Source organism: Esox lucius, chromosome 21 (assembly GCF_011004845.1).
Source record: "Esox lucius isolate fEsoLuc1 chromosome 21, fEsoLuc1.pri, whole genome shotgun sequence".
NCBI lineage: Eukaryota > Metazoa > Chordata > Actinopteri > Esociformes > Esocidae > Esox > Esox lucius.
The window spans coordinates 10646710-10658758 of NC_047589.1; the positions used below are offsets into that span (position 1 = coordinate 10646710).

A 12049-nucleotide genomic window follows, 5' to 3' on the forward strand; every position below is an offset into this window, starting at 1 on the left:
ATTTAGATTTGTTTCTATTCAAAACATCTGCAACATCACAATAACTTGCCAGCCAGGAAAAATAGAAGAACAATCATACATTGAACTGCCTTCAAACCCATGGCAAAGTACAACAGGAACCCTGCTGTGAAACACTGTGTTAGAGTACCCAGCAACCCTGCTGTGAAACACATTTAGAGAAACAAGGAAACAATCGGAAATTACAAGACTAAAATAGAGAGACTATTTTAAATAGGGCCAAAAATTATGTTCACGTTATCCATGTCAAAGCAGAAGCTGTGCTAGCTAGTACTGGGACAATCTATGTTCAAGTATCCAGGGTATTCCATATTTACTAAGAACAGGGAGTAATTTGACTGACATGAAGGGGAGCTAACTGAACTTGTCCAATAAGAAATCCTTTTACCTTTGCAAAACATTAGGCTATAATGTGCTCTAATAAATAGGACCCAGGTGTACTACAGTACCAAAAATGTAAGTCTAAAGAAGAACATTGACTCTTACTTTGGATGTGTGAACTGGTCAATAAGGGTGACTTTCTCCACCAGGTCTCCTCCGATGCTCCTTACGAGATCATAGAAGTCATTCTCTGTGTAGCCATCGTCTGGTAGCCAGAAAGAGATGTCGTTGATCACAGGTGGGTACTTACTAAGAGGCTGAGGAGTGGATAGCAGGAAGACCAGAGGAGAGGGAAGGGAAGCAGGGAGGAGATAAGAGCAGATGGGTGAGAAAGGGAACATGTCTGTAAGCTAACAAGAAGCAACATCAATTTGATTGTTGAATTAGTCCGAGCTACTTCTATTTAAAAACTAAATAATAATACTTTTTTATGACTTTTTTATGAATTTTTATGATTTTATTAACAACAACCAACAGAATGAATGCACAATTTCATGTCCAAATCATATGACCTCACCTAAAACCTAGTCTTTGAGCTGTTAGGGTTAGAACACCCCAATAAGAAGTGCATTGTAGAGAGCGGAGCTTGAAACAAATCATGCCAACCATTTCTATGAAGAATAAAACCTAAAAAGACAAAAGTAAACCAGCCTCAACCCATGAGGAAAAAGCAGATACCACCATGAGAGAGACTGACAATTCAACATTCTACAGGCTACACCACTGGTGGACTCAAAGGGGGGGGCGGGGGGGTTGTGATGCAGTGTCCTCGTGGGTGACCCTATGTGTGAGGAAATGTGATTAAGTGTTCTAGTGGGCGCCCTTCCAATGGAGATCATGTGATGCAGTGCCATGTAGGCTGCCCCATATGCTAGAAAATGTGTTGGCTTCTACGTGCTCCTACATGCAAGACAATGTGCCCTCATGGGATGCCTCTATGGTGGAAAATGCCCTCCTGGTGGCCGCTGTTTTTATATATATCTTTTAAAAAACAGTTTAGTGGCAGCATGACTCTACCTCCATTTCATTTCTGTTTGGACCCACTAAACTCATCCAGACAGTTTTCGAATTGTTAGCATGAAGGAGTAAAACGTTCAGCTCCGGAAACAATTCAGAGACCACTGCACCTTTTTGCTTTCCTTTCCAAAAAAGTCGAAAAGGAACTTTTGAGTGAGAAATTAAGGGTTAAAATGAAGAGACCACTGCAAATTGAACGCTTCTGTTCCTCACTCAAAACCTTCCTTTTTGACTTTTTTGGAAAGGAAAGAAAAAGGTGCAGTGCTCTCAATTTTTTCTGGAGCTGTATATTTAAAAAGTAGAAAAAATTTAAAAACTGTCTGGTTGAGTTTATTGGTTCCTAAAGAGAGAGAAATTAGGTAGAATAATCTCCTACCCCTTTAATTTTGGTACAATCCTCAGACACACACTCAGCCACAACCCCTTTAGAATACTCAGGTGTCAGTGGGTTTAGCGCAGTCTGAGCTGTAACCTTCACAGCCACACCCCCTTTAGAATGTTCAGGTGTCAATGGGTTTAGCGCAGTCTGAGCTGTAACCTTCACAGCCACACCCCCTTTAGAATGTTCAGGTGTCAATGGGTTTAGTGCAGTCTGAGCTGTAACCTTCACAGCCACACCCCCTTTAGAATGTTCAGGTGTCAATGGGTTTAGCGCAGTCTGAGCTGTAACCTTCACAGCCACACCCCCTTTAGAATGTTCAGGTGTCAATGGGGTTAGTGACCCCATTGACACCTTCCCGAGCAATATGAAGGCTGCGTACTATTGTTTTAAAGCATTAGAACAGGGAAAACAAAGACTCAGAAGGGATTTGAAGAGTTACAATGACCGAAGGTCACTGACTCAATAGAAAAACAGAGCACTGAGACTGAGACGTAGCACCCAGAACCTATAACAACACAAAATTACCTCAGAATGCTCCCAAATCCTTGGTAGATAGTTTTGACAAAATACCTTAAACTAAAATACTATTAAGCTAAATAACGAATACACTGGCTTACGGTTGCATGTTTCACCAGTGTAGGTGGAGAAGGAGCCGGTCGCAGGAATTTTAGGAAGAAATTTGTTTTATTACTCAAGTTCAAATGTGTATTATAAACAAACTGAGTGTTATTGTTTATTTTATTTTACTAGCAGAAAAATATCGCCTTTTATTTTTCGTAATAGGAAAACTAAATCGCATTGATAGTTAACTCCTCCCTCCCCACCCGAGCCCCTCCTTAAGTCCTTGGTACCAAATGTATACTGGAAACAGGAAAGAGCCAACATCAGCATAAATCACTGGTGTAGCCCTCGTGTAAAGCACCAGTAGAAATGTGGCATGGGTGTGCTGCGAACCTGGGAGTCATGGTTTTACTCCTGGCAGCACACACTCCCTGTGAGGACTGGAGTAGAACAACCTTAGGCCTGGGTAATATTCTGTTTCTCTTTAGACTCCTTGCACTGGGGAATTAGGATGCAAATTAAACACTAAATCCCTAATTGAACTAGCCCCTCCTCCCTAGGCACAAGAGATTGAATAAGTATAAGCAACATGGCCACATTCCACCCAGCCTATCCATAGGCAAGGTGCAGCAGGGACCATGTGGCTTATACCCATATTCCTCCAAATGTTTCCAGTTGAGAAAATCCTGTGCAATGTCCGGCACGCAATTAAAGCGGTACCTACTTTTCACACAGTAGCCAATAATGTATTTTGGCTAATTTAGCTTTTTCGCACATCTTTTGATATACGATATAGCCTATAGTATCCTTTATCTGTTGTTCAGTGCAGACCTACAGTACATTCAGTTAAACATAATTACATTCAAGACTGAGATTCATTACAGTGTACTTGGTATGCAACAACAGCCAACCACCTTAAAAAGAAACCACTAAAATGCATTTTTATAGTTACAATACAGAAAATTTAACAATGTAGGATACCCTCTACCGCGTATTTACAATACACAATCAAGGGGTTTTAAAATATACCACTGCCCTTTTAAATGTAAATTAACCACTGCATTTAACCACTTAACCACTACAGATATAATGCAAAGACAGTAATATAGTAAACAAGGATATATTTTATGAAACATTCTATGACAAAGTAAGGCATTTTTAGCAGAATACTAGATTGATGGAAGACATTATTACTGGAACATAGTTTCTTGACCCAGCTATTAAGGATTATGCAATAGTTTTGTTTAAGAGTATTAATAATGTGAGTTTCTGATCTACTTTGTATGCTAGCCAGCTATGTTATATAGCAAAAATCAGAGCCTAGCTAGCAAGGACTATAACGTTCTGATGGCTGGAACTAGATATGTGGTATCCTCTAACATGATGGGAGATCTCCAGGAGTGGAGTCTAGATAAGCTGCATCTAGAAGGCAGAAGGAACATACTGCGAGAGAATAGCTTAAATTTGCCATGTTAGGCATAGGTCCAACAGACTCAGAAAATTGCAGACCAATCTTTCAAAGTTACATTTGTTATCGTTTTTTGCATTGAAAAGGGTTCTGATACTATGTTGATTAGATAATGATGTTTAGATTTTTTATATAGTGCACAGTAATAGTGCAAACTCAGTGGAGTTACATTTTGCGGGTCTGCCCGGAATGGCATTTCTTCTGCGCGGCAGTCCTGGAAAGTCGCAGCTTAAAGGGAACACACTTTATACCTATTCCTTCAGAGCATCAGGGGTTTCTTAAAGGTTGATTTGGGACTTAGCATGAACCTGTCTTCTTCCTTTCATCTTAAATGTAATCCTTAGAGGGAGCAGAACAAATACTACATCAAATACTCTGGCTTAACTCCAATGTATTGACAGAGGAAAGTTCAATGTTACTTGTAAAAACTGCATAACGAATGTATTCTTTTTAAGAAGACCATCAAAGTATGTCACACAGGCGTATGTAGAGGTAAGGACAAAAGTATAAAATCATCGCAGCTCTACTACAAAACAGAACATTACTCAAAAGAGAAAGGAACTAACTAGGCATGGCATAGGATGACTTAAATAAGAAGTGAAATGTATCAGTTTAATTTAAGGTCAAAAGGTTTGACAGCTTTGCAACTTCTAGTCTATTGGGAACAGACCATTGACGTTCAGTGTCTTAAAAACGTTTTTGCCCCTCTTCAGATTCCCTTTATTATTTCATTTTTGTCACACAGAATTGTTTCAGATCTTCATAATTGTTTAAATATAAGATGAAAGAGAACCTGAATAAATACAAACGCAGGGTTGAAATTATAATACATTTTTATAATTTCAACTGGCCCTGTGTGAAAATGTGATTGTCCCCTCAGTTACTTAATCAACCCAGAAGTTTAAATCGGGTTATGCAGCAGAACAATGCACCTAAACACAAAAGTAAGCCCATCTCAGAATGGCCCAAATGAAACAAAGCCATTTAATTTTGCTGAATTGCAGTAATTCTGTGTGCCAGGATTCCTCCACAGGGATGTGAAATGCTGATTTCCAACTACAGAAAGCATTTAGTTGCAGTTGTTGCTGCTGAAGGTGATGCAAGCAGTTATTAAGTTCAGGGGGGCAATCACTTTATCAAACAGGGCCAGTTAGTGTTGGAGTTATAACTTAAATAAAAACACAACGATCTGTTATTTACAATGTAATATATTATATTTAATACTGAATGAAAATAATGCCTTGCATATGGTGTATTGAACAGTTGGGACTGTGAGGACTATGTCCCCGGGAAAGTACCTTGGTACTAAGGTAACATTTTTATTTTGGGGGCAATTTCAGTAGATGGGGAGGTAGAAGACCCTTGCGTACGCCACAGAGGGATGAAAGGATGTATTGCTAGAAGAAATAACAAAATGATGAAATACTGGGAAAGACGAGTTGATCTGAGGACATCAGAGGATTGGAGATGAGTTCAAGATCGCTTGGCCAAACTACAGTTACCATACTATTTTGATTAGATGTCCATGGTGTGTTGTGGTCCTCTGGGTTCTGTCCAGTTAGGGGAGGGTGGAGATGGAACGGTTGGGGAATTGAATAAATAGCATAGAGCAGATGTGGTGGGGTGTTAACTAAAACCAGAGCAAAGGGATTAGAAGGTGTGCACTGTCACGTTCTCCAGAGGTAGAGTAGCAGGACGCAGACGCAGAGGTCAATAACCAAAAGGTTGGTTAATTCCAACATCATACTCTCACACAACGACTGTACCATGCAACAGTAACAACCACAGTGACAGCAACAATGACCAACAAGAAACACAGGGGCAGGAGGAACTTAAATAGGGACTAAACGAGGGGTTAACAGGGAACAGGTGACCAGACTGAAAGAGACAGGTGAAACCAATAAACAAACGGGAACCAAACTGAACATAGTGGCCGTGACAGTCACACCTATGTATGAAATCCTAACGGTCATCTATCAATAAAAAATTGTTAGGTAAAAAAACGAATCAAAAAACCCTAATCTTCTTGGAGAAGACGTCTTTGGTAGCGCTGTAGAAGGACTTTTAGCAGAGGCTACACCTTGGGCAGCGGGGGAGGCCACATGCCAAACAAGATCATTAGGTGGCATGACCCTACTCCGCTACTCCCTTCTCCTGCTCAAACCTCCTTTCCCCTATGTGGGCTGGAGTGAGTGATGGAGCGAGGTGGATGATGAGATGGCCTGAGAAATTGTGAAAACTGGGGGTGATCGCTCACACGGCTGCTTTGCTTCCCCCTGCAGGGCCTCAGTCCGGACCTTCCATATTGCGGGTAACAGTGTGTCTTTCATAGGTGTGGGTTCTGGCTCTGACACACTGTGAATAATCGAATGTCAGGCATAGTGAGGGTTTCTCCACTGAAGGCCTACAGAATACCTACTCTACATTGAAAGGCGTCAGCTTTTAATGACAGGAACATTTCTTCACCTCATTTAAATGACTAGTGAAAAGTGGACGACTGCCAAAACTAAAAACTCCACTCCATCACATAAATCGGTCAGTCAACTATTTGTTGGCCAAAAGCTACTGAGGTCAAGGAGAGGGCCTCTTCATGTAGTAACTCCATTCAAAATCCAATTAAACAATGTGCAATTATGTGCACAGTAAGCACGTAGAAAAAAAAAAAGAAATCCATCAATAACGGCTACCTAAAAGCTATTTAGTTATCTTAGTTTCTGGCCAATTCCATCAACAAAAAAAGCTACAGCCAGGCAACAATAAAGACACTGATTGAGGAACAGAACTATCGATTCAGTTCATCTCCCTCCTCTGTCTTTCCAAGGCAGTTTAAAGGCCTACTAGTTAATTCAAAATAGCCATCAACAAAAAGGCCCAGCCACTTGGTGTGCTAAAAGCTGAGTTGTGGAACTAGAAATGTAATCAATCTTAAATTCATAGATGGATCAACTGAGGTTAACATAGATATTTTAAACATTCTGGCAAACAACCTGTTTTTGACTATGATGGTGATAGCAATGAAATGGGTACACAGTACTCCATACATTTAAATGATCAAAGCAGCTTTAAATATCACAGAGGAGGCCTTTACAACACAGCTTTGACTGAGGAAATGGCAAACTGAATAGGTACCCTGTCAGGCAACAGCAGTGGTGCGTCACCTCTGCCTACAGCTGATCTGTCTCAGCACAGTATCAAAAACCCATCCCGGCAAAGGGTTAGCGGCGAGTAGCATGCGCACGCCTGTCCTCTCAGTCGAGGCCACGATGACACAAGGACATTATGTGTCAAAAAGCAAGAATGTGGTAGGTATTTTAAGAGTTGTGTTGCTTTTCAGATGTTCTTAGCAGTATATGTAAAATATATTATCTGTGTAAAATATATTCTGTACTGTACCCCCTAAGCCTAGCTACACTGACATTGGTCATCACAAGACCAGGGTTCAAAATGTGTTCATAGAGTAGGCCAGGGGTTCCACAGAGGGAAGTGCATTTGGCCAACTCATTCAGGATTCGGAGGGTAGGTGATCAAACTTTGTTACCTTGCTGCACTGTGCTCTAGCAACTCCTTGGGAACCTGTGAGCACAATTGTGGTAGACGGCTGGAGAATGCGTACCTTTTGGTGCTTAAGGATTTGTGTTTAGATTTCCTGGTTCAGCGGGCAGTGTGACTTGAACAGAGTCAGATGTGTTTTAGAAAAAGAAACATCTCAACACTGACTGTCCTGAGTGAGCTTGAAGTTTCTACAATGATGTGGCATTTACTCCAGATTCTTTGGACAAAGTGAAAAAGTTTTTTTTTTATTTGGACCCTTTTATAAAAAGCATTACAAAAATGTAATGTCTAATCTATCTAATGTATTAAGCATTCATATTAAGTATTTGGGCCCTTTTTTAGTAATCTCTCAGATTGGATTGGAAGAGTCAGTAAACTGCAATCGCCTGGTCACCCCACAGATGATAATTTCGTTCCAAACCTGTCCTTCTGGCACTGTTAGAGTAGCCATTGGGTTGTTGGTCTCTGACCAAGAATCCCTTGCTTAGTTGCCTGGCTCCAGCGACCAAGAGTCTTGGTGGTACCAGGAGTCTTGGTGGTACCAAACTTCTTCTATTTCCCAATGATTAAGACCACAGTGCTGCTGGGAACTTTCAGTGCTTGGAATATATATTTTTAAGTTACTCCAGATCTACACCTTTACACAATTTAACCTTTATGCCTTTAGAACTCACACACTCCCAATATATCAGTGAGCTACCACCATGCTTCACAGTGGGGATGGTATTCACAATAGGCCTTGTTGACCCCTCTCCATAAAGTTCTATTTGTTCACTATAGGCCTTGTGACCATAATGCTCAACTTTGGTCTCGTCACTCCAAATTACAGTGTGCCAGAAGCGTGTCATGGTGTTGTCGGGCAGATTGTAACCAGGCTCATTTGTGGCATTGGTACAGTAAATGATTCTTTCTGGCAACTCGACCATGCATCTCATTTTATTCAAGTATCGTCGTATTGTGCTCCTTGAAACAACCACACCATCTTTTTCCAGAGCAGCCTGCATTGCTGCTGAGGTTACCTGTGGGTTTTACTTTGTATCCCGAACAACTCTTCTGGCAGTTTTGCCTGAAATCTTTTTTGGTCTACCTGACCTTGGCTTGGTATCAAGAGATCCCTGAATTTTCCACTTCTTAATAAGTGATTGAACAGTACTGACCGGGATTTGCAATGCATGGATATTTTTATATCCTTCTCCATCTTTATAAAGTTCCATTACCTTGTCACGCAGGTCTTTTGACAGTTCTTTTCTGCTCCCCATGGCTCAGTATCTAGCCTGCTCAGTGCATCCACGTGAAAGCTAACAAACTCATTGACTATTTATACACAGACACTAATTGCAATTTAAAAAGCCACAGGTAAGGGAAATTCTCGTTTAATTGCCATTTACACCTCTGTGTGTGTCACCTTGTGTGTCTGTAACAAGGCCAAACATTCAAGGGTATGTAAACTTTTTATCAGGGCCATTTGTGTGATTTCTGTTATCATTATGATTAAAAAAGGAGCCAAACAGCTATGTGATAATAAATGGCTTCATATGATCACTATCCTTAAATAAAAGACTGCATGATCAGTCATATTTTCAAAATCAGTGCCAAAATTTCACAATTTCTGCCAGGGTATGCAAACTTATTAGCACAACTTTATATATTTTGAATTAATTTTAGATGACTTTCATATTAAGAGGCATTGGGGGAAAAAAATAGGAATAGCCTACAACCAAATGAACACCTTTTGCGGGATCAATCAATGTTAGAATTTACATTTTACCTTATGGTTTGAGTACAGTGCCTTTGGAAAGGGTTTCTAAACCATTGCTTCTACTTCAATATGAATGGGTTAAATCTCTACATTACAGACTAAATATCTGTCAGATATTCAGTCATTCTAGTTAATCCAATAACCCTTTTCATCTGAACATAAACCAAAATCTAATGATGCATAAGCCTATTCTGTTATTTGTGTTTTATTACAATTGCTTCAAAACCTTAAATAAATGGCAATTACTGGAAAAGGTACATTGTTGTATATAAAAATTAAAATATCCGTAGCTTTTCGCGCATAAACTAAATCTGCAGTAGTCTGATGATTAGCTCCACAACCAACAACATTGTCAAAATGTTTCAGAAACCCCAGGCACGCAAATGCACGTTTGCAATCGTGAACACGCACATAGAAATAAGATTGACCCGCGCAAATGTAACCTGTGATTATTAGGGACACCAATGATGTCACGGTACGGTGGGCAGCAGCGCCACCGTTCCATACACCTTCAGTTCCTATCATCACACGAACGCATCCCGGACTAGTTCTGTGTCACATGTCTTCAATCATCATGCACAGCAGGTCCCTATCTACTCATTTGTAAGTGTTTAAATGTTTCCCCTCTGCTCCCCAGTGTGGATCATTGATGTTGTCGTGTTTGCCGTTCTTATTTTCATCCGCTTATCCGGTATTGGGTCGCGGGGGCAGCAGCTCCAGCAGGGGACCCCAAACTTGCCTTTCCCAAGCCTCATTTTCCAGCTCTGACTGGGGGATCCTGAGGCGTTCCTTACGAGATGCCCAAACCATCTCAACTGGCTCCTTTCGATGCAAAGGAGCAGCAGCTCTACACAGAGTTCCTCACAGATGGCTGAGCTTCTCACCCTATCCCTAAGGGAGAAGCCAGCCACCCTTCTGAGAAAACCCATTTCAGCCGCTTGTACTCGCGATCTTGTTCTTTCGGTCATGACCCAGCCTTCATGACCATAGGTGACGGTAGGAACGAAAACTGACTAGTATATCGAGAGCTTTGCCTTCCGGCTCAGCTCTCTTTTCGTCACAATGGTGCGGTAAAGTGAATGCAATACCGCCCCCGCTGCTCCGATTCTCCAGCCAATCTCCCGCTCCATTGTCCCCTCACTCGCGAACAAGACCCTGAGATACTTGAACTCCTTTACTTGGGGTAACGCCTCATTCCCTACCCGGAGGAGGCACTCCATCGGTTTCCTGCTGAGAACCATGGCCTCAGATTTAGAGGTGCTAATCCTCATCCCAATCCTCCACACCCCAACTAAGCCTCGATATCCTGTCCATAAAAGTTACAAACAGGATTGGTGACAAAGCGCAGCCCTGGCGGAGGCTCTCACTTTGGACGTACGTTGTGTGTTGCTGTTGAATGTAAGTCTTTGAGAACCTTTATGTACTGCCGTTTGCTGCTTTAGTCAGCCATTTGCTTTCGTGTGTTTTGTTGTGCTCGGTGTTTGTTTGTTTCTATCATTTAAGAACCACACCGACTACCTCTGCCTGCACCTGGTTCCTTGCTCCTGCAACACCGCAAATCATTACAAGTGATGTATTTTCAAAACGCTAATAAATAAATAAACTGTGATTATAAACCTGCACTAAATATGTTTGTCAAAAGCTTAATTCCTAATCCAGGAAATAGATAAATGCACCTTCATTTACTAAATGACATAAAAGATATGTATGAAAAAAATACTCAAATGAAAGGTGACATTCTGCATCTTATGAAATATTTGAACTAAAATACAAAATGCTGAAATATAGGGCCAAATATACACGTTATCGTCGCAGTCCAAACAGAGGGACCTTCAGCCTGGCACAAAGGCATTTTGTTTATGCTAGCACAGTATGTCGATACAGGATAAGATTTAAGAAGCTATTACATGCCATTGCCCCACATTGTGGCAAATATTTTTTATCTGAAAGGTAATTGCCAGATTATTCCTTAAAATGTTAAAACGGCAGGCAAGCATTCAGTGTTGAGAGGGAGTAACACCAATGCTTGCCGACACACTCAACTGGCGGGCAATAATCCCAGAGTGGAAAAGAAACAATGTGTAAGCAAATTAGGAAGCAGGTAAACAAACGCATGCTTGTCATGCTGCGGTCAGCGTTGTTATCCCGCATTGATTCAGCAGCCCTACACTTGTCCTTCCTGGTGTTAAGGACCTTGGTTTACTGGGTCAGTGGGCACGGTTGCGTTCTCACTCTGACACAGTCTGAGAGAAAAAACGTCCCAGTAAAAAAAGGCATGATGAGGAAACTGACAGGCCCAACCACCACAGAGGGCAGCGGGAAAACCCAGAGGGCGCTGATACAGTTAAAACTCTTTCAGACAAGATGCATTAAGGGTACGGTGTTCTCAAAGGATGTATTAGGTATTCTCTGAGGGAACACTTAAAAGAAATGCATGAGCGTGCGTAGGAGTGTGTGTCTGTGTACATGTTGAATGAGTGTGTGAGCGAGTGAGGAACAGGGTCAGGAAGTCAGAAGTAGGGTGTAGAGCAGCAGTAATGGAGCAATAGGAAAGAAATAAAAGCTGTCAAAAGGTAGGGGAGGAGAGAATATTAACTAGCTATCTATCGTGTATGTCCGCTGTCCACTGAAGTGAAGCAGATGAAGCCTGCCTGAGAGCAAAGACCTTCAGTGAATGAAAACTAATGAGCCATATACTACCTTCCTGTATGAACTATGAAACCGCATGTTCCCCTGTGATTTGACCTGAGTGTTATCTGGTGTTCATTTGAGAAAAATTTGGGGTCAAATATCAGGGCGGGTGTCCAGTGAAACATGCTTCCGTCAATCTGCGCTGGTCGCTTAACCAGGAAGTCAGCCAAAACCAATGAATTAGAGGAAACACTTTTCTGTCTTCAGCTTTAGCTCGATC

General features: G+C 41.3%; 1 protein-coding gene across 2 annotated transcripts in view; it reads right to left on the reverse strand.

Annotated features, from left to right (window-relative positions):
- The window catches only part of fars2 (phenylalanyl-tRNA synthetase 2, mitochondrial), a 143402-nt gene that overhangs the window by 48313 nt on the left and 83040 nt on the right, over positions 1-12049 (reverse strand). For both annotated transcript variants that reach the window (XM_010900930.4, XM_010900931.4), the window contains exon 7: positions 505-656. In XM_010900930.4, the coding sequence (XP_010899232.1) occupies positions 505-656 (152 nt within the window). The remainder of the gene's footprint in view (positions 1-504; positions 657-12049) is intronic.